Source organism: Scheffersomyces stipitis, chromosome 7, assembly GCF_000209165.1.
Source record: "Scheffersomyces stipitis CBS 6054 chromosome 7, complete sequence".
NCBI classification, from domain to species: domain Eukaryota; kingdom Fungi; phylum Ascomycota; class Pichiomycetes; order Serinales; family Debaryomycetaceae; genus Scheffersomyces; species Scheffersomyces stipitis.
Window position 1 is genome coordinate 176,150 of NC_009047.1, and position 22,695 is coordinate 198,844.

Below are 22,695 nucleotides of genomic sequence, written 5' to 3' on the forward strand. Positions count from 1 at the left end.
GCTTTGACGAAGGTGTCCTTTGTAAACTCAACAAAAGAAATGGTGAACCACAAATAATGAATCAGAACTGTTATAATACTGGCAAGTATAAGTCCCAAATCAAACACCTCCTGCAACAGAGGATCAATATTGATAGGACGGTTTTCAACCCTGTCGTCATAGTCGTATCGGACTGGGAAAGAAGTAGACTTAGTTTCATCATCTTCGTATTTGTGGTTCAGAGAAATAATAAAATAGTAAAGTAGTATAAGACAAGACGGAACAACAGAGTATTACAAGTGAATGAATTCCCTGACCCATCTTGAGTCTTATACCTAGAAGAATGTCAATACGAAACTAATGGACTGGAAGTCCATGTTGTTTGTACAGAGCTTAAGAGTTCTATAAGTAAACGAGAAGGAAGGAATATCCCAGACTATTTATATAGTGCTTGCACAAGCAAAAATTTTTTCAGACTGATGAGAAGGGTTACCCGGCGCCTGCAGCCAGAACCAAGAGGAAATTTTTGGCTGCAACCCTATTGACTGCTAGATATGAACAGAAAGTCGAAATATGGAAATATAAAATTGCCGAAGTCACCGAGTAAAAGAAATTCTAAATTATAGATATGATAGAATGATATGGAAGAACTCTGTGTTGGCAGAGGAAAAAAATTGTAAATTATCAAGATTTGCAGAACTTGATCGCCATTTGGAGAACAAGAACTTACAAATTTATAATAGAGATGGTTATCGTAGATTCCGTTCTATCTTAGCCTATTTAATCTTAATTTTACCATCTCTATCAAACATTCACAACACTTGAATTATATAATTAAATACCATTGTTTTTCCATTCTCTTATAGCTGATTACTTTAGATGCTAATTAATGAAATTGCTGAAACTTCTTGCAGTTAGCGGTGTTCTCGTGAACATTAAGAGAGTCCTAGCCAGTTTCATTAATTGTAGGTTGATTAGAGCCAAAGCTCAAGCTTCGACGTATACTGAAGTTGTTGACATCGAGCTTTCCTGATACAGGGCCATAGTTGGTACTGACAGTTCTGTTGCGCAAGGTACTGGCTCTTCTGGCAGCAGCAGAAGTTGGAGGAGCAGTTGGAACCACACTGTACTTTCTTTCTCTGAAAACCACACCAACCTCTTTGATGTTCTTTTGATGTTCGGGCTGAACTTGTACGAACCAGTCGAGATTCTCGTCGTATTCGTACATTCTATAATCTGTTCCATAAGGCTTCAGCTCAAGACAGTACAATGTGTGCAAAGGCACATCCAACTCACCAATCGCAGACTTTTCCAAATTTAAGAAGTAGGCTAGCAAGATTCTCAACACCACGCGATGAGCAATGATGAGTAAATGATCAGTAGTACGTTCAATTTCGGTAATAAGCGGACGCAATCTCGTCAAAACGTCCAAGTACGACTCTCCTCCAACACCAGGATATCTATAGGATAACTTATCGTGGATTCTGGCATCAAACTCCTTAGGGTACCTACGCTGGATCTCGTCGTAAGTCATACCTTCAAACTTACCACCACCCAACTCGTTCAACATTCTCATCTGCTTGACAGAGAACACTTGCTCGTTGAAATAAGCTCCTGTTTCTACGGCACGGAAAAGCATCGACGTCCATACACAGAAGTTCGGCTCAGTAGGAATGTTGTCTAGAGAAGCCACATCATCTTCGCTGAAAAGAGTATTATACTTCAACTCCAACCTGGTGGAGAATCTTTCCAACTGGAGCTCCCTGAACTTCTTTCTCTGTTCCACCATAAACTTGGCTAAAGCCTTGGAGAACTTCTGGCCACGCTTAGTCAACTTGGAATCACCACCAATTCTGCCTCTCAAGTTATCAATACTCTCACCATGTCTGGTGATCCAGATTTGACGTTCACAGAGGTTGAAGTTCAAGAGAAAGTAGATTGTCTGCGAAGCCAAGAAGCCCTTGATGTTGTAACTGACTACCTTTTTGCCCACGTCAATCATCTTGACATATTGAAACTGTGGAATCTTTTCTTCTTCTTCATCAATAGTCTCATATGCCTTTTCGTAGTTGTGTAATCTACCAACAAAGTCCTTAAGGGCTACCTCAGGGTCCATGTCTCTGTAGTCTGGGCCCAGCAACTTCAATCTGATATTGCTTTCTATGATTGCAGGGTCACTACAAATACTTTCTAGATACAACACCTTTAACTCACCATTGGTCCGTTCATTGATTCTCTTAAGAACATGCAAACGACGACTTTTGGTGGAGTTTGTGGCATCAAATATACCAACTGAACCGGGCCCATCGACAATGTAGTCCAATAAGTTGTCTAAAGTGTCCATAGCCCACTTCTCTCTGAGAGCGTTGGAAGACTTGTTGTCTGGACTAAAGAAGTCTGCATTGTGCTGCGAAGGGGAAGATGGCTGGTTTGTTGGAGTAACTGCATCAGGCAATGGCTTCTTCTCTGGACCGGCATTGTTCTTATCCTTTCTTCGCGTGTTTCCTACATTGAAAACTCGGCAATCATGTTGCAACCAGTTCAAGTATCTGGTAAGTTTGTTAGTGATGTAACTCTTACCACGAGCTGGAAGCCCCACCATGACAATCACGAGCTTAGAGCCTATATCTACGGAGGCAATCTTTCCATCTGGTGAAGTCTTTGAAGAAGTCTGGCCAGGAATGTTCAAAGTGTATGTCTTTCTGGCACTTGGAGGAGGTTTGGTGAGTAACAACGACTTGAGCTTCTCTATTGACGGAGTCTTTTCGAATTGCTCCTGGAGCTCTAAAGGTAGATCCTGTAGTAAATTGGATCTAAGTTCCTCGTTCAACAGGATCTTTTTCGACAACGGAGCCATGCCTGCCATGGGTGAGGGTGTACCACTCTGTTCAGATTTGGATACAGAAGCAGGTACTGGTGGTTCTGGAAGAGCCTCGATGCCTACAGTTGAAGTCATGGGACTGATAGACTCGGAACGAATAAGTATGTTACTCTTGGCTAAACTCACGGCCGGCTTGAGAGTATTAGATTCTAGATTCTTCAGTTTGTTCGAATCTTCTTCTGGGTCTTTTAATTTTTCTAAATCTACATTAGGGTTCATATCTGCCAAGTTGAGATCGGAGATATTTCTCGTTCTGGATATCGATGGAGGTTTCATTTCATCAGTGTCTTTATTCTTTGATGACTTCTGGATGTTTTTGAGCTCTTCCTTAACCTTTTTCATGGGATCCTCGTGAGATTCATCTTCATCTTCATCATCACTGGATTGTTCACGTGTTTCTGGCGACGCCATACTGGAAACGATAGGCGTGTCTGTTAACGGACGTTTGTTGAACTCGGGTAAGTTGACATTGGACGAATCTCTGCTTTCGAGAAGTTGAGAGTCCAAGGATTTGGAAACTCCCATTCTCTCGCCAGCGTAGGGATATGAAGAAAGCTTTCTCAAGGCGTAGTTTTTCTTGAAGTTAGAGCTGGAAGTTACGGGAGTGAGGCTGCTATTGCTGACAGAGGGCGATATGGTGTTTGGAGAGGGCGTGACAGACATTAGGAAATGGGCTGGATGCGGACCAGGATTCGCACTAGGGTTGGGATGAGATGAGTTGGTGATATTTGCGGGATTGTGAGTATCTTCATCATCGTCGTCATCGTCTTCCAGATCGCTCGAGTTTCGTGAGGAGGCCCCGGAAGAGGAAGCCGAGGATGTGAATACTTGGCTCGAGTTGGTGTGGGCGAACTTGGAAAACGACACCTTCTTGTTGATGGAGCGAGCATGTTGAAGAACTCCGTTCGAGATGGAGTTTGACTTTTTGCGGAAGTGATGTCTCGGATGTAATTTTGCGGTCATGATTCCCTTTGGTGACGTTTGGACGTTGCTGTCGGTATTGGTGTTGTTGTCGGCATTAGTGTTGGCCTTGCTGGTGGTTTGTGTGAGCTGAGGACTTGTGGCTGGCGATTCTTCTGCAGACGACAAGTCCGCCGAGGAGGGGAACGACTCGTGGGAAGAGGACATGTAAGGGTGTGATTTTTGGTTGATAGTGGTAGAAACAACGAGATATGTGGAATTAGCGGTAAAAAGATGTAAATTAGTGTGTTGGTCGTGGAGGTTGGCTTTTCTTTTTATCTTCGTATTTGGGTTGATCTGGGAAACGAGTGCGAACGGTCAATTGGTTCACCAGAAGAATCAAACAGAGGTGTGGATATGAAAGACAAACAAGAGAGTCGACACAATCGTACGGTAGGAAAAAGCTGAAGAACAGCAGGAGTAATGAGACCAATAACAAGCACGGAATAAAAAAGACAGCCAGAGAAAATAAGGATCATAATGCAACCTCTGCTTAAAGGCTATTCGCAGACGTTATATTATGAGAATATTATTGTTCCTAACGATAAGGGAAATTGGGCGGGTTGTGTACAGTATAGAATAGAGAGAAGAACAGCCAAGAATGGTACGAGGAGAGATGGGAGATGAATGGCAGAGAAGGAGAAGGAGAAGGAGAAGGAGAATTGAAGAGGTAGAATCGCAGAAGCGTGCTACCCACCACGGCCATTCCACTCTAGCAGAATTGTACAATTCTCGGAGTTGTATGATTACCAGTGCTGGAGCTCCCGTCCATTGCTCTTTTGAGCTTTGGCAAGGAAGCCGCATCGCCTGAGAAGCGCATAGTTTTCCTCTATTCTAGCGAGAGAATGTCTGAAGAATGGAGGAGTGTACTTGGCTCTCGTGCTACCATTATAGTCTAATGGCTACAGGGAATCAGAGCATTCTACGAGCCTCTCAAGTCACGCTACCCGGCATTGTCTCCGCTGTCTACTGATCTACGATTGGCTTATTGTGTCTTCGTTCTTGCTATCGCTCTCACCGCTCTCGCTCGCAATTGTCTCTCCGCCGCAGCGTGATGGAGTGATAGACTTCAAGACCTGTATGGCTGAGGAGGGGACAGACAAGTTATGGTGTAATATTTCTGTTCACAGTCTGTTACTAAGTATAGGCTGGAGTCGAGCAGCGAGATGAGCTGTCGATTTATGTGAAAATACCAGATCTGAATGTCTGGGTGCCGAACACATGGCCATACAGTTTGTATATAGAGAATGGACGGGACGATCCACAGTGAGAGTAGCTGAGCACGTTGAACACTAGAAATGAATTATAGAGTGTAGAGTAAAGCCAAGCACTTGATAGAGTTGGCTTATCTTAGAAGAGGCTGGAAAGGAAGACAAAGTCAAAAAGACGAAGTAAGAAAGACAAAAGCGAAGGAGACAAAGAGGAAAAGACACAATCGCAAGCCGTGGAGAATTTTCTGAGTCTTGAATGAGCTCATTTTGGCACTCCATAATATGGTTACTAACGGATTAATCATGAGGTGAAGTTTAGACACAGACAATTTCTGGCATTCCAATGATGTAATTGGAGAATAGACGAAGTCTTCAACTCAGATGCACCCATCGTGACATCATAGACATTTCTGTGTGAGATTTCTAGCTCTTTTTGTAGTCTCAGTTGTCACGAATCTCTGGTCCCCCTCTCGTCAAAACTGGTTCACAGTGAGATGGCCAGAGGATGCTGGCTTCTGGTAGTCTTCTATTTTCTCTTTGTCTCTCAACTGGAGATTCCGACTCGGGACTGGATCCGGTTCTGGCAATAATCTCGGATCCAAGGAGGGGAACGCTGATACAGGCACAATTGGTTGATGGTTCCCCACCGGCCAAGGGTTCGTTCGAGAGCCGAACAGGAACTATTTCTAACATCACAATGGGCCATCAGTGAGGAGAAAGTTCAGTTCTCCACAGACCATAATGTATTCATTGTTTGGGAGAGTAATCTCAGTCTGTTAGTAGAAAAAGAGAATCATTTTATGCTGGCTAAGAGCTAGTGGTGGTGTATTGTAGATTTCCATTGTGGTGGTCGTTTGGTGACTTTCTTCATTTTCAAAATGCCTTTCTACGTAAAAATCTTCCTACGTAAAGATCTCTCTACTCGCCAGAACCTGGCCATTTCACCGATATCGCATAGTGTCTTGTCTGGACTTGGCGATCCCATCTTGGTCTTTCGCTCTCTTAGACTCGTCATTACGCCAACCAGTAGCCATAGTTCAGGGTTCAATACTCCGACCGGTTGCAAATGGCACCAGGCTTCATAATGTCATCGCTTTTTTAGTATAGCTGCTACATTGTAATTCTTGCATTGGCACTTCTCCAAGACAATGAACAATATTATACAAGTGGAATTTGCACCTGAGCCACTCCTATTCATTATTATCTCTACTCGTCTTTACTGTACCTCCACCAAATAGGGGTGTACTCCTCGCGATATTAATCTCACCAAATGGTCTAGATTCACGGGAAACCTTCACTTTCCTGCCATTCAACCCACCACTTCCTCTTTGCCATCGACATTGGGTCATCATCTCGTAATACTATACTGTTCCGCTAGTTTCTACGGCCAGCTGCTTGACTTAGCATCTGTAAGTAATTTATCGGACTGCACCGATGCTCTCAAGAAGATCGGAGCTCATACAGGAAAGCATCTCCACACTTGGCTCCAGAGATTGCCATCCAGCGTCCACCCCACAGCGAAATGGAACTACAAGAGAAACTCCAGCCAATCAGAACGCCACCCGTAGTGTTCAGCTGCAATTGACTTTTGGCTATTGTCTATTGTCATCAACTTTCTGACTACGGTAGTTATGTGGTCACGTGACGCGCCCAATCGGGGATAGCCCTAGCTGAAACTGGCTGGTGGAGAAGAGCTCTGGACAGCCAGACCACAGCATAATTATGCCGACGAGAGTGAGGTTACAAAGAGGAGTTGTCTACTCAATTGCTCGGCCAAGTTCTCGGCAAAAAATAATATGGGGACAGTGAAAAGTATGGAGAACCACTTGGTACCATTACCCAGAGTAGAAGTGCTAACACAAGATTGCGCAAATGGGGATAGACCTTCAAGTGGCGACAGCATTGTTGTAGCGAGACGATTAATAAGCACCAGAGGTAGAGTTGGCGGCAGAAATCATGCTACCTAGCGAGGTTTCAGCGGAATTACTTTGCGTTGATCGTCAGGGCCAGTCTGTGCCTTGGAGCTTTGGGTGGGCCCAGTTAGCGAGAGAGATAGGCAGATTTTGGGCCAAGAAGAGGTAGAGTGAAGCGAGCAAAGAATAGAGATGGGCGCAGATATGTAGATCCAGATCGTGGAGCAATCGGTGTGTAGTGTGCCATATAGAGTAGTGAGACACCGTTTCTCTAGCTCAGTGTTTGTAGAGAAAGAGAGAAAGACAGAAAGACAGAAAAGAGAAGAGAGATAGTGTAGATAGTGTAGATATCTGTGGATTGCTCTTGATCTGCCGTGTGAAATTCTGGTCGCAGCATGAAATTCCAGCCCACCACGAGACGAGAGTTCTCGGCAATATTGAAGTGCTGAAACTTCGAGGTCGGACATTATGGGCATGTTGACCAGTGGGAAGAGCTACAAAGTGACACCGGTGCCGTGATGCTGTGAGTCCATGTGCAACTGGCAGCTGGTGGTGGCAGCTGGTGGTAGCAGCTGGTGTGGGGAGATGTCGTTGTGTGATGGTTTATTCTTTATACCGTTATTCACCAGGCTGGCGGGCACATGGTGGTGCGTTCTACTGCGACTGGTCCGATTCTACACCGGCCGAGCCAATGGGGCTCTGGAACAACAGCCTGATCTTGGTAATTGAGCGTAATTGAGCGTAATTGAACAGTTGGTAGTCGTAGTGGAAGAAGGCGTGGCGATGGTTTCCGCAATGGCAGTGTAGCAGTTGTAGCAGATGTAGCAGATGTAGCAGATGTAGCGGTGCTGGTGCGACGGGCCGTACAGAAACCACGAGTGGCTCTCGTTAAGATTACACCATTGCCGTGGCTACGGTGCAGCGAAGCTTCAGTAGGACTTTAGTTCACCACTCCAAGATTACACAGCTACAACGACAGCTCTTCAAGTCTGTGTTTCGCTGGAGCATTCTACGCTATCAGTCTCTATAAGCCTACGGCAGCTCCACAGTAGGAGATCTCTCTCTATCTCGTAAACGTAGATCACCATGGCTCCATGATATCATCCGCAGTGTGGGAGGAGTGTGTGTGGGCCCAATTTCTTATCAATTTAACTTCTCGCTATTGCTGGTTCCACTGTGGGAAAGTTCCTATTCTTTCTCATTTGCTTACTCAGTTTCTTGATTTTGAGCATTGGTTTTCGTCGGCTTTGCTTTGGCACTGTGTTCCTGTGATTCAACGTCAAGCTTTTTCAATTTCACCCAGCGTACTCAAATCGGATTTCTCGCTGTCTTTTTTTTATAGAGCTATTCTCCGACTTTTGTAATCTACCATTACGAACCTTTTTTTTCACTTCCAGTCGTCTATATTCTCTTTCTATTTATAATCCACTCCGCCATTTTCGACTACATCGCTAACATTGCCATACCATCCGGACGATATTTGCTAGACAACAAGACCCGACCAATAGCTACACTTCGAATCCCATATATTCTCATAGCCCGTTATACATATAGTCTACCATGTCCCTGGACTACCCTCCTGTCTTTGACAACCCCGCCTCCAGCAGCTCGTACTTGGGCTCGCAGTTCTTCAACTTCGAAGGCTCCTACAACCAGGCAGACCTCATGGGCCTTCCCCAGAATAGCACCAGCGGCGAGAACGTAGCAGTAGCAGCTGTATCGGCCGTCCAATCGTCGCCCGTAGATGAGAACTCATCGACTATTAATATCAACACGATTAACAACATCAACGCCAACGGCAACGCCAATGCGTCTTCTACTGGTAATGCGGCCAATAACGCTAACAACACCATTGACCCGCTCTTTGACTACCTGGCTTCCTTTGCCGGACTCGGAAATAACAATACCATAGCCTCGGGAAACAGTAACATCTCGCCCATCACAGTGATTCCCGAACTGCTCCACATCAACGACGAGATCTTCTTCAACAACAACTACCAGTTCACCAACGGAGCAGTCGGTTCCGGCACCGGCCTGACCGCTCAGTATGATACCCACAATGACGACATGGCTAGCAACATGTCCTCTACAAACTCATTGAACAACTACTTCCAGAGACTGAACCAGATGAGCGCACCAGGCTATTCACCACAACTCTTACAATCCAAAGCAGCCGGTGGCAGCAACCAGAAGTTGCACCAGCAGTTCCAGCAACAGCAGCAGCATCTTCTCCAGCAGCAGCAGCACCAGATCCAGCACCAGATTCTACTGACACAACTGTATCCGTTGTTGAATAGTAACTATACTACTTCCAATAACAATAACATCAATAATGTCAGCAGCAGTAACAATCATATCAACAGTAATAGTAATACTACTAATACTAATTCTACCAATAGTAATAGTAATACCACCAATACTGCCGGTAAACCGTCTTCTTCACTGCTGTCGTTCTCTTCCTCTTCTTCTAACTCGATGGTGCCTTCCGCTGCTGCCACCACTCCAACAATCTCGGAAACCAGTGTCTTTACAGCTACGACTCCTTCTATACATGCGGCAAATGCTGCACAGTTTCTGGCGCAAGTCGTAACGCCGCAGTATACCATCAATCGCCAGTTGAGACACAACTCTACATCAGTCCCGGTCGACCAATTGACGCTGCTCTCGCTCAAGTCGCTTTCGACACCTACCTCAGCTACAGGTTTAGGCTTGGGGTTGCAATCCCTTCCACAAAATCAGCAGCTTCAGCAACAGCCGCAGTCTGCCAGAAAATCACCTTCTCCAGACTATTACTACACTTCCAACGTATCACCGGTAATAGACGAGACGCCGGAAGAAAGAACCATCAACCCCCGTCAACTCTTCACTTCCAGCAGTAAGATCCCCACGTCTATGTCGTCGCCAACACTATCGACATTATTCTCAAGCTACACTAACAACAACAATGGTAACAGTAGTATTAGTAACAATAATAGCAACAGTAGTAACAACAATACTAGTAATAATGCTGTCAGTATGAATGGCATTAGTGCTACGCTCAGTTCCCAAAAAGTACCTCCTCAGAATCGTTTGTTTTCCCTGAATATCCCAAACTTGGCCAACCTGGCCACATCCAACGTCGCGAACTCCAACGGCACCCCATTGGCAACTAATAGACTGGACTTGCAGTTGGACTTCAAGATGAACGACGAATGCTACAACGCCATCACGTACTGGCTCAACAACACTCTTTCGTCTACTGCACGTGACGACTTGAGCAACGTTGACATGAACAACTTGGACGATGTTGCTGCCAAAATTATGGTGAACCCCACGGGAATTATCAAGGGTAACATCCAGAACTTCTCCAAGAACCGGTCGCACTCGTACTCTGCGACATCCAACAACGGTATGTATCGTCGTAGGAATTCTGTCCAGTCGCCCACCGTTTTGGAATCGTTCCCCCAGCTGCTGAGTCTGGACATCCAGATGCAGAAATTGCAGCAGTCGCAGCAAATTACGCAACAGATGATCGACACCTATTCTGCTGGCCAGAAGAAGAAGAGGAGAAAGTCAAGTGTCAGCTACGATAGCACCATAAACGTAAACGTAGGCACTATGAACTCTGTAAACAACACCGTCTTGAGACTGTCTCCTACTCAGGGATCACCTAACATTTCACCCACTACTTCTAACGTTCTTTTTGCTCCAGGTAGTTCTGTCAAGTTGGAAAGCGTTCCGGATTTGGAGCCTCGTCGAGCCAGAAAGAGCTCTCCGGCCAAAGAAAACTCTGATAGTCCTACGGCTGCAGCAGGAACATCGCCAGAAAAGTCGAAAGCAGTAGCTGCAGGTGTTCCTATGACTCCGAATAATAACGGAGCATTCTCATGTACCGAATGTGACAAGCAGTTCAAGCGGTCGGAGCATCTTAAGAGACACATCCGGTCGGTGCATTCCAATATTCGTCCGTTCCACTGCAAATACTGCGAGAAGAAGTTCTCAAGATCGGACAACTTGGCCCAGCACTTGAAGACGCATTACCGGGTCGATTCTGAGGGGAACACCAATATCATCTACGGCAACCCGAATAACCATTCGCGGACAAACAGTTCGGGTGCTCCTGCAGTAGTAGCCAACCAAGGCAAGAAAAAGTAAGGGTGAAAGAAAGAAGAAGTAAGAAACAAGAAGTAGCAGACGTAGAGAAGACGTAATGCGCGAAGGAAGTAGTAACATGGCGTGCTGAGGCTGGCTCTCTTTGCTGTATGAATTAAAGGTCTTTCGTTCTGACATAACTTTGTCTTTGTCTCGATTATAGGGCACTATTTTTATAAATAAGGATTGACATTATGATACTTGTAGAAGCGGTAGAATAGTAATTAGTGAGGGCTGATGGTATATGTGTTTTCCATGTTCTAAATCATTCACTTTGGTTCCCTGGCACTTTTAGCATTCAACCATGAAATACGCTTGGATCAGAAGCAGAGAAGGTTTTCTTGACGTGCAGTGCTGTATGCACTACGATATGAAACGAGCCAGAGATGAGAAATTCAGGCGAACAGAATGAATCCTATGGAAGTTGGGAAATGCTGGCCATACCTGTTTTGAGATTAAATGAGTATGGCTATGACAACCTTGGAACGAATCAATAGTTTCATTTGCGTTCATTTCTTTTCAATTTTACTATCTGAATGTCTTTACAGCTCTACCTCTCTGTCTCCAGAGCTTCTCTACCGCAAGGTACTGTATCTACAAGTCCCATTCTATCACGTGATTCAATCTCACCAATTCGCAAGTTTTCATTGGCACAACCATTTCATACGATTCAACGCTATTCTCTCCGGTTCAGCATATCACCATACAACAAAATGGCAGGAAACCCTTGGGCAAAGAGAGACGCATGGAGATACGAGGGCCAATTCAGCCGTATCAACAGATTCAAAAGTGCATTCCCCGGTTTGGGGCTTGGTGCTGGAGCCTTTGTACTTTACGTTGCTTATGAAAAGTTGGTGTTGAAGAAGGACGATGCCCACCACCACTGAACGTGGATTCGTAAAGACGTGTCTTAAAGATAATATTGTTATGGAACAAAAGTTATCGTTAAGAACGATTGTAAGGGTCATCTCAACCTACAACCACCGAGACATGTCTACAATGATAAATGATAATTTCGTCCATATCAACAACAATTTGCATTTCCACCTGGATTTTTTTATATTTATTACTTCTGTACAAGTATCTCAGCTTCAATATATTGCATGAAAACGAACTGAACAATAATTGTAGACATTCTAGTAGTGTAGTCCATCTAAGAATCAGGAGAAAGAGCTGGAACCATTGTTAAAACGGTTCCTGTCTACCGTTGAGCCTAAAGAATTGCCTTCTTTCAAACTTACTATCTTGTCGTGTATTTTACAGATTATGTGACTATGTACATGTGTCTATGCTGAAAGGCTTTACTTTTCTTCGACAACTTCTTCGGCATCAGAGATCTCGAAACTGCTTTCCCAGATTGAAGTTTCGGCTCCCTTTTCTTCGTCAGCACCTGAGCCGGCAGAAGTACCTCTACCTCTATTAGCCAGGGCTACCTTGGTCTTGTCCAGGGCAACCTTTGCCCACACATCGATGTATTCTTGTTCCTTTTGTACACCCCATTCAAGATGGGTAGTAGGGAAAACAGCTCCGTACATAACCGATTCTTCTCTGGATACTGAGCTGTTCATTTCCTCTCGCATTCTCAAGCGGTAGAATTCAAATCTGGCCTTGTCGTAGGCCTCGAAAAGTGACAACTTTGGGCCGTTCTTCTTGGAATCAGCCAACAACCACAATGTTCTTTGCACGACAGACTCACCGTCCAACGGCTTGTTGAACTGCAACATATGTGACCAGTCACAGTCCTTGTATTCGTCACCCTTGTTTTCGATCAACGTCTTGGGACGCGAAAATTCCCACGGGTGCTGGTGGTAGAATACGTCTCTCAACTCGTCTTCCAAGAACTCCAACTGGGGGATTCTCAGGATGCTGTTATTCTTCTGCAAACGGTCAAAGGCACTGGCACGAGTCTTAACCGTGCCATCATTTCTCGATGTGCCGAACAACGATGTGAATGGGTCTGGTTTCTGTGTTTTCAACTCCAAAACCTTCGGCTTCTTGGTGAGATCTGTGTGAGGAGGAAAGGCTCCTACTACATCATACCAGGCTGGCTTCTGTTTCAACACTCCAACCTTCAAGTAGTGTGAAGTTCTCTCTAAGACCGTGGTGGCCTTGGACTGTATCTTCATGATTTAAAACGGCTGGGTTTGTTCGAGAAGGGAATTGATTTGGTCGGTCAAGTATACTTTACCTGTGGTTAACTACGTATTGACCTGAAAAATTTTTGGTTAGTGCGCCTATGCAGAACTTGGAACAGTGAAAAATTCTGTGTCGCAGCTGTGTTTTAGACAGAGAAATGACATACTTATATAGTAGAAGCTCCAGTACGGGTCTTGTGCTGAAGATGAATAAACGTCGGTGGATATTTGTATCAATTGCATCCTTGGCTATCTTTAGGAAAAATCAACTTTCTAATTTTGACTTGTTGCTGGAGTTTCTAGTAAGGTATCAGAAATTTAGTTGCGAAATTCTAGCCTCCAATACAGAAATACAACTACCATAAATTTGAAAGCACCAACTGATAAAACTGAATGACTTGTATTAACCAACCAGATAAGTCTTCAATCACTGTCTGTTACTGCTGACAGTCTACTAGCAATAAACCTTAGATCACATATATAAATCTTCAAAATGACAGAGTGTGTCGCACACGACATTATCTATAGTTGCTAAAAGTCTTGCCTTATACTTTCTTTAAAGTTCTCTTCTCCATCCGACAACCACTAGATGCTCATATGAAAGCAACTAAGATCATTATTCGAAGATTCAGTGCTTCAGTTCGAATACGACAAAAGTCGGAACCAGTTCGTAACCGACTAGAAGCGGCGGTAGCCAATTTCATCTCAAAAGTTCAGAAAAGCCAATCCAAAAGCTCAGGATCTATTCTCAGTGCCATAGATCTCCTCATAGACAAACACAACGAGACTCTCGCTGCACACTTCGGCATTCCTCATGAAACCAACGACTACTTAAAGGTGAAACAGCAGATATGGGACAAACTTTCTGTAGGGGACATTTCCCTAGCCCAAGATCAGGAATCTGTAGAAGCACAGCGAAGTAACTTGTTGAATCTGCACTCACTTAGATTGTCAAGCTCATCCAGTACATCACTCTCTAAATTTGTAAAATGTTTATACCCGTTGCATAAATCGACATCTCCAAGTCTCAGCTCCAGCAACAGTAACAAAGTGCTTGATATACCTTCAAGTTTGGGTAAGTATGAGTTAATAAACCATAACCAGCTCCACAGAACCTTTTATGAATTGCCGTCCCCGCAGCCTTTCTACCTTAGCCCCCAGCATTTGAATGACTTTTTGCATCGGTTTCTATTCAATAAGCGTGACTTCATCAAGTCAAACATCGTATCATTATCCAATTTGAACCATTTTGCACCCTATCGTTTCTTTGAATACTACAACCAGATGCTTTTTAAGAGACAAGAATACGTATCTATGGTCACAAAAATCTTGCAAGATCTTCAAACATATGGATTTGAGACTTCACTCACCGAACAGAATCAAATTATCTTCTATACTTTCTTCAAAGACAAAGCTCCTATAGTACATAAAATCAATGAAGCTGTGGGGAAACTCAAGGAACTAGGAATGTCAGTAACACAGGATGCTTACCCAACGTTTGATCTTGACACTTATAACCAATTAAAAGAGTCCATGATTGCCAAGTATGGTAAATTGCATATCAGCAGCTTGAACATATTCTTGCTACATGCGATTAGACACAGCCAAGAGCTGGTAATTGTAGATGTGCTACAACAAATTGGTTTTGCTGAACTTGTTGGTGGCAACAGCCTTAGTGAGAGATTATCGACACCTGATGAAACTACTTTCGCACTATTATTCGAGTACTTTTCATCTTCAAGCTATGCATCGAGTAAAGGATTATCGCTGTTTGTAGAAGTGTTTGAGAAAGCAGTTGCGGACAAGTCGTTAGTTTTTGATGTCAAACTTATCAATGTATTGCTTAAGTGTTTATGTGAGAATGAAGAGTTGAATTTTGCAGAAAACATCGTCTCTAAACTTTTTTTGCAAGAAGTTCCTAAATTACAAGTTGACGAATCGGAAGCTGTTGTACTCAAACAAATGAGTCCAAGAGATAAGTTGGCTTACAAGAAATTGGAATTGATTTATAATAATATCAGAAAAGTGACGAACGATTTTGAGATTTCATATACCATTTTACCAACTGAAAGTACCTTTAAGCCTTTGATTTCGAGCTACTGTCTTCCATTGTCAAATACAAAGAATAGCTTTCGCAAGGTAAATTACTTAACTAATTTCATGGAAACATACTACAAGTTGCCCATAACTACTAGAACATTCAAGTTAATATTTCTGAAGTTTGAGGCATCTAAGGAAGAAGGATGGGAGTTGTTTGACCTTATAAATATCACAAGCAAGTTGATTTCATTGCATGACTATTCTTATAACTTAAGTGAGGATACTTCTTTGTTCGGCACTGATGGTCAGTTTTCCAAGTTAGATAGGATCGAGAAATCGTCACAATTGACAAACTTCATTAATAATCATTTGGTGAAGCAGATTGATCTCAATATTCCAATAGCACAAGGCAGCTTTGTTAAACTTAATGATAGCCTTATTACTTCTGTGTATCATGCATTTATGGAAACGATAAAGCGAAGTGCTCCAAACAACAAGGAGGGGGCCGATGAATTAGTAAGACGCATTCAAAGGCAGTATGACAGTCTTCGAGAAAGGATAAATAAGTCCAGAGGTCCAGTGGACCAAGAGGGCTTTACCACAACTACACGAGATATTTACGCATTAGATGAACTTAACTACATCAAGAAGGCATTCTTAATAGACTTGATTGATGTAGTTGGCTGATCCGGAATTTAATAGACACAGTAACGTTATAAATTAATGATATTCTACATAGCAAACATTGCAATAAATAATAGATCACTCAGGCACTGGCTTAGGATGAACTTGACTGAGAGGTCCTTTGACCAAACAGTGTTTTGGTGTGGAAACAACACTTTCAAAAATAACTAAAATCAATAGAAGAGCTGTTATAACGCCCATAAGCACAGTGGAGCTCAATTCTGCAAATGGGAGCATCGCTACAACTACACCCACTGGGGCTCTCCAAATAACACGCCAGAATCTAGGCAACAAGAATGTCTTTGGAGGATCAAGGCTGGCATCAAGTAATCCTAGAGCACATAACGATACTAATGCTGCACCGATACCTCCTGCAAAGAAAAATGCCAAAGCGTACAAATTAAGCTCTTCGTTTTCTTCTGATCTATTGAATAGTTCTTCGCCATGTACTAGTAACTCTTCTACGGGATGTCTGTGTAGATTGGTGTTGGTCAAAGAACTCAAATCTCCACCAGCATCGGCAGCAAGAACAATTCCCGCTACAAGAGGCAAGTGTCCATATAAATAGATAATTGCGGTTAGTCCCGAACGTCTCAAAGCGTGGATAGCCTTTTTGGCTGTGGATCCATAGATATAAATCCAGAAAATTGCGTAGGCAATCAAAATCATGAATACACCTCTAAGGAACCGCAAGGATAAACCTGAGCCCAACGAACCGTTTGCAGCAACTTTGTATAAGAATTCACCTACGGCAATAGTGACAAAAACCGAGTATCTTTCCACTTCGTGTTCAATATTCAAGGCAGTAGAGGTGGTCAACCTGAAGTATCTTCTGAAACTAGGATGGTGAATCACCATGAATGAAGTCTGCTCCAACACGAAAATAACTATCGACAAACCTATCTTTGCTCTCGTAGAAATGAAGATGACTGGAATCCAGAGACAAGTAGTTACAAAGATGGTGGCAGCGTAACATCGTTGTTGAAATCTTAGTTCTGGGATATAAAACGAATACACCACCAAGGTAATGCTCAACGACATTCTGGCTAGCATATAAGGTACAATTGTATAGGCAGCACTGGCTCTTGATGTAGCAATATCGTAATGACTATTGGCAAAAAGCATCAAAAGCAACAAATACCACACTAAACACAACTTCTGGAACAAATCCTCACTGTAGTAGTAATTGACAAAATCCTTGACATCAGCCCAAATCGTGAAGGCAGCAACAAAGAGCAAGATGTACTTGAGCAAAGCAGCTCCACTAGCATTTTCGGTTGCTTCCCCAGCCAAATTGGCTATTATGGCCACATACATGAGATCTAGGAACAATTCAGTTCTTCCTGATGATCTTTCTCCCTTGGTTCTGTACAACACTCCATCCTTGAAGTAGTTCAAAGCATGTGGCCTTATGAACCAGACTCTTTCCGTAGGTTTCTTGATATAGCTGAAGTTTATAGCACCGTACTTCTTGACGAATGCGTCTTCACCTTCAGAATCAGTGAGCACTTCTTCGCCTCTTTCAGCACCATTTTCCAAATCAGCATTGCTACGTCCCTCCTCTATAATTTCACTATCAGAGAAAAATTCTGTTTCTACGATTGCACCATAGTCGGCATTGTTATTTTCGTAACTACCACTGCTGTCTGGCACTTGCTCGACCAAAGCCGAGTCGTGGGACTTCTTTGACATTGAACAGCCGAGATGTGGATGAGAAGAAGAAAAATATAAAAAGAAGAAAATCGGAATGTTTAATTATATGTGAAACAGAACGGAATTAGAGTTGGCCAGGGTTAATTGGAATTGCGTCTTCTGTACAATTCAGCCGTTACACAGGCTTTATTTTATCCGTAATCTAAAGCGCTTTTATGCGCAGAATAAATGTAAAGAAAATAATGAATGGGTTTATACCGTACTTGAATCTATTGGGGCATTTACGAAAATTTGCTGTAGTAACTGGCTTGGGACAGAAACACCAGAAACGCCTAGAGCAAAACGAATGGCACTTCGCTGATTTCGGGGCTTCCCAAATGACAGATACAGCTTCCATGCACCGTGGAACGATGGACCTATCTTTCCTCTTCTAGGTGTTTCAGTCTAAGAAAGAGTTGATATATGTTCGCAAGAGTGAAATGGTTGCAATTTGTCGGCAATAGGTTAGCAAAGCTTAGAGTCCCCTGGTTTGCCTATCCATTCAATCTTGTGTCGGTGCCAATTCTTGGATTTCAATACGAATTTTTTAAGGTTTATGCATAGAAGATGCGGAATGAAGAATTCTGGAAAATTTGTACACGGATTTATCTCAAATAAATACAGCTGTGTATCTACATTGGTAAGATATATATATACAACTTTGCAAGAAATATAACTGCGTTTCACCTGAATTGAATAATAAGATCCTTAGCGAACTTGTAGATATATAATCACTTAAGATGAAGAATTTAGATTATCTTCTTAACATCTGTGGACAAGTGAGCTCTTCAAAACGTAAATCAACAGACTATCTGCATTGCTCATACACATTTGCAAATTTAGAAAATTCGTATTAGTCGTATTGCCAAACCTTCCCCAACTCTTTCGTCTGTCAACCAGTTTAGGTCCATCTCATTCAGGTACACCATGTAAGGGAACAATCTGGACCGACCCGAGGGGTCGCGAACTCGACTTCCGACTACGTCTTTCTCACGTGTACAAATTTCATCTTCTCCAACACTCATCTGAGCCCCTAGACTCCTTGGGAAATTCACCTCTGGCTGTTTATACGTCAATTTCACTTTTCTGGTTTAAAAGCCTATCACATTTGGAGGATTATCCATACATTCAATTGTCCACACTCAATTGGGTTCAGACCTCAACATGGCCACTACTACCACGAGTGCAGTAAGTTTTTGGTGAAATTTTGCTTAGTGAAACAGCATAGAATTTGAACAAGATGACAACATGATGAGCAAACAAGAATTCAATTGATATCCAAGACTTATTAGTCTGGTATTAATGCAACTGAAATAGCCTACGGATATCATCTAGGTCGTATATTTCATCATATCAATTGACGAATGATCACAATGTTGCTCTCAAATCTTCATAGTTTTCAAATTCGTTTTTTTATAGTCTTCTTAATTCATACTAACCATTCAGCCCACCGACAGCGTTCAGGCGCCCGTTCAGGTGTCAGTTGATCAACGTGAGTTGATTGATAGTGAAAAAAACAACTCTGTCTCTACCAAGCAGTCGGAGCTCACGAATAAGACAGCCCAAAAGCAGCTTCCTAACGTTCAAACTTCACTTAGTTTGCAGCCCAGTGAGGATCTTGACATTACCAACGTGAAGACTAAACCTCTTGCTAGACAACCACAGGAACCAACGTACCGAGGTTGGAAAGAGGTGGGTCATTGGGAACACGACGATGCCTTGACGGAAGACGACCAAGCCGTGGATTTATTACTGAAGCCTTCGTTGTTTGACCAATATCTTCCCCCTGTTGTATTTGGCGACTGGTACCACAATGTGGGCTATTTGGTCGTTGCAGCACTTGTGTCTTGGATCATTGGCTGGTTCAAATTCTCTGTGGCTCCTCTTTTCTTCGTCATGCTCGTGTTTTCTGTATTGTACCGTGCATCTGTCAAAAAGTACAGAATGCTTCTCAGAGAAGAAGCGCAAAGAGAATTCTCTGTAAAAACAATAGAAACGGACTACGAGTCCATGGACTGGTCTAACACCTTCTTAGAAAAGTTCTGGGTTTACTTGGAACCTTCAATCTCTCAGATAGTCTGCGAACAAGTCAACCCCATTTTGGCTTCTTCGCCTGCTCCAGCTTTTGTGAAGAAGTTGTGGATCGACAGCTTTAGTGCCGGTACCAAACCTCCCCGTATAGATTGCGTGAAGACCTTACCTGGAACCAGTGATGATGTCGTTGTTATGGACTGGGGTTTCTCGTTCACTCCAAACACCTTAGCTGACGCCAACACTAAGCAGTTGAAGAACAAGGTCAATCAGAAGCTTGTAGTCAAAGCCGAGGTATTTGGCTTTACAATTCCTGTTCTTGTTGCTGATTGTGCTTTCAAGGGTCTTGCCAGGATTAGATTGAGAATGATGTCATCTTTTCCCCATGTAGAAACTATCAACGTGACTATGTTGGAGGCTCCGCAGTTTGACTTCAACTCCAAGATTCTTACCGAAAACAACGTCTTGTGGGAGTTTTTGGCCCTTCCTGGATTGTATCCTTTCATCAATGAGATGGTCAAGAAATACGTAGGTTCTTTGCTCTTTGCTCCTTTATCCTTCCAATTGAATCTTCAGCAGTTGTTGGCCGGTAACGCTTTCGACTCTTCTATAGGTGTCTTGTCTATCACTGCGGACTCAGCTAGAGGGTTGAAGGGTTTCAGCACTATCGGTAATACCTTGGACCCATACTTGACGTTTGGATTCAAGAAGGACGTTTTGGCTAAGACTTCTACCAAGGATGATACCAACCACCCAGTGTGGAAGGAGACTTACCAGATCTGTGTTAAATCATTAACCGAGCCCTTGAATATCACTGTCATCGATTTCAATGAGTTCAGAAAGGATAGACAAGTGGGAACGATTCAGTTTGATCTTGAATCCTTCTTAGACAATCCTAAGCAAAGCAACATCACTGCTCCTTTCATAAGAAACGGTAAGCCTGTCGGTGAATTGGTATTTGGATTAAACTACATGCCTACCTTAGAGGCCGAAAGGCTGGCTGATGGTGCAGTGATTCCTCCACCAGACTTGAACACCGGTATTGCAAGAATTGAAATAGCTGAAGCCAGACATTTGAAGTCGGGCGAAAAGGCCGCTTCTGCTTTTGCTGAAATTCATTTCAACAATGAGAAGGTATTGACCACGAGTGTCCAAAAGAAGACGAACGCTCCTAGCTGGGGTGATAAGATCGAAAAAATAGTAGACAACCGTGCCAGATCCAAGGTGAAGATTGTAGTCAAGGAAAAAGGTGGAAAGACCTTGGGCCAAATCCATACCTCATTGAATGAACTCATTGATGCCACTCAGGTTGACCAGACTTGGTTTGCTTTGGCTCAAGGAGGTGAAGTTAGAATCAATGCCTCCTGGAAACCAGTTGCTCTTTCCAACAGTAGTGGATCAAGCGGTTACGCCGCTCCTATTGGAGTTGTCAGAGTCAGTATCGAAAAAGCAGAAAACTTGAGAAATTTGGAAGCCATTGGCAAGGTTGATCCTTATGCGAGAATCTTGGTTAATGGGTTCCAGAGAGCTAGAACCGTTGCTTGTGATTCGACTTTGGATCCAACCTGGAACGAAGTACATTATATCTCTGTCACTTCTCCTAACCAGAAGTTAACCATCGATGTGATGGATGTCGAGAAGACTTCAGCAGATCGTACTTTGGGTTCATTTGACGTCAGATTGAACGATATCATCCGTAAGGATGAGACCGGAAAGTACACGGAGCACATCGACCACGGCAAGAGACACTCTAGGTTGATCCATAAGAAAGGGCCAAAGGGTGTTGTGACCTATTCATTGTCTTTCTATCCTGCACTCCCTGTTATGACCTTAGAAGAATGTAAGGAAGAAGAGGAGTTCAAGAAACAGAAGGAGGAAGAAAAGGCTAAGAAGCTTGCTGAAAGTCAAAAAGAAGGAAAAGAGGCTCCTGTAGAAGAAGAAGAAGAAGAAGTAAACGAATTCAGTTCGAAATTAAAGTTGACTTTACCAGAATTGCTCCAGCACAACAGTGGTATCTTTGTCTACGAAGTGTTGGACGCTAAGCTCAGTAAGGACGACGTCTATCTTCAGGCCTTCTTCGACAGCCATGGCTACCACGACTTCGTTTCGCAGAAGTTGGAGAAGAAGCAAGTCAAAGTAGCTGCTACTGGTGATGTAGCCATCACGGAGCTTGAATGGTCACAAGCCTGTTTTAGAATCACCAAGGACAAGAAGGACAACCGAGCAGAGAAGTGCGTAGCTGAAGTCACCATTCCTACTATGCAGTTGTTAAAGAATGCCTACAACAAGCCTACGCAACTCCAATTGACTGGCGGCGGTGAACACAGCACAATTACTGTCCAGTGCTCGTGGATACCATTGATCTATGAACATGGAATCCCAGTCCAGGATTCCAGAAATAATTCTGGAAAGTTGACCGTGCAAGTTCTTCGTGCCGAAAACTTGATTGCCGCAGACAGCAATGGTAAGTCTGATCCATTTGTCAGGTTATACTTGAACACAGACAAGGAAGAATTCTTGAAAACTAAAAAGGTGAAGAAAACTCTCAATCCAACATGGAACGAACTGGGTGTAGTCACCGTAGCCAATAAGCAGGACGCCGTTATCAAGGTAGTTGCAATGGACTGGGATATTGGTGTAGAAGCAGATGACTTACTTGGTATTGGTTATGCCCAATTGTCTGATGTAGACTTTGAACACGGAACCGAACTTAAGGTTCCATTGGAGGCCGAAGACGGAGGAGACGGCGGTAATGTTTACTTGAAATTTTCGTTTGTGCCAGAAGTCGTCATTAACGTTAGAAGAGCTAGTACTACCAACATTGGAGGTGCCATTGGTAGTGTAGGTAACGTTGGCATTGGTGCTGGCAAGGGAGTCGTCAAGGGTGTTGGTAAGGGACTCGGTGGAGGTGTCAAAGTATTCAGAAAAGGATTGAAACTCGGCAAGCTGCTGGCCGATAAAGATTAGTCTTGTATTTATATTTTTATTAAATTTTCATTGAAATTAAGGTAGAGTAGAAGAGTAGCCATAAAGGTTTG

General features: G+C 43.3%; 7 protein-coding genes across 7 annotated transcripts; 4 read left to right on the top strand and 3 right to left on the bottom strand. All coding sequences in view use genetic code 12, as the record gives it.

Moving 5' to 3' along the window:
• Positions 1 to 925: 925 nt before the first annotated feature.
• Positions 926 to 3,823, bottom strand: FRK26.1 (6-phosphofructose-2-kinase; the record flags this gene model as incomplete). The annotated part of the gene is made up of 4 exons (XM_001386210.1): positions 926 to 2,892; positions 2,983 to 3,107; positions 3,165 to 3,449; positions 3,522 to 3,823. The coding sequence occupies 4 exons, from the start codon at positions 3,821 to 3,823 to the stop codon at positions 926 to 928; spliced, it is 2,679 nt and encodes an 892-aa protein (XP_001386247.2).
• Positions 3,824 to 8,504: 4,681 nt separating this feature from the next.
• Positions 8,505 to 11,078, top strand: MSN4 (zf-C2H2 Zinc finger, C2H2 type; the record flags this gene model as incomplete). The annotated part of the gene is made up of 1 exon (XM_001386013.1): positions 8,505 to 11,078. The coding sequence occupies one exon, from the start codon at positions 8,505 to 8,507 to the stop codon at positions 11,076 to 11,078; it is 2,574 nt and encodes an 857-aa protein (XP_001386050.2).
• Positions 11,079 to 11,788: 710 nt separating this feature from the next.
• On the top strand, positions 11,789 to 11,962 carry PICST_63166 (predicted protein; the record flags this gene model as incomplete). The annotated part of the gene is made up of 1 exon (XM_001386014.1): positions 11,789 to 11,962. One exon carries the CDS (start codon positions 11,789 to 11,791, stop codon positions 11,960 to 11,962), a length of 174 nt encoding a protein of 57 aa, XP_001386051.1.
• A 414-nt stretch (positions 11,963 to 12,376) lies between these two features.
• PICST_36916 (mitochondrial ribosome small subunit component) lies at positions 12,377 to 13,201 on the bottom strand (the record flags this gene model as incomplete). The annotated part of the gene is made up of 1 exon (XM_001386211.1): positions 12,377 to 13,201. One exon carries the CDS (start codon positions 13,199 to 13,201, stop codon positions 12,377 to 12,379), a length of 825 nt encoding a protein of 274 aa, XP_001386248.2.
• Positions 13,202 to 13,807: 606 nt separating this feature from the next.
• On the top strand, positions 13,808 to 15,937 carry PICST_33275 (predicted protein; the record flags this gene model as incomplete). Its single annotated transcript, XM_001386015.1, has 1 exon — positions 13,808 to 15,937. The coding sequence occupies one exon, from the start codon at positions 13,808 to 13,810 to the stop codon at positions 15,935 to 15,937; it is 2,130 nt and encodes a 709-aa protein (XP_001386052.2).
• A 75-nt stretch (positions 15,938 to 16,012) lies between these two features.
• On the bottom strand, positions 16,013 to 17,626 carry PICST_33276 (predicted protein; the record flags this gene model as incomplete). The annotated part of the gene is made up of 1 exon (XM_001386212.1): positions 16,013 to 17,626. One exon carries the CDS (start codon positions 17,624 to 17,626, stop codon positions 16,013 to 16,015), a length of 1,614 nt encoding a protein of 537 aa, XP_001386249.1.
• A 1,089-nt stretch (positions 17,627 to 18,715) lies between these two features.
• Positions 18,716 to 22,660, top strand: XYC1 (hypothetical protein putative xylanase/chitin deacetylase). The gene is made up of 2 exons (XM_001386016.1): positions 18,716 to 18,814; positions 19,073 to 22,660. Exons 1-2 carry the CDS (start codon positions 18,791 to 18,793, stop codon positions 22,622 to 22,624), a joined length of 3,576 nt encoding a protein of 1,191 aa, XP_001386053.2. The 5' UTR covers positions 18,716 to 18,790; the 3' UTR covers positions 22,625 to 22,660.
• The last annotated feature ends 35 nt before the right edge of the window (positions 22,661 to 22,695 follow it).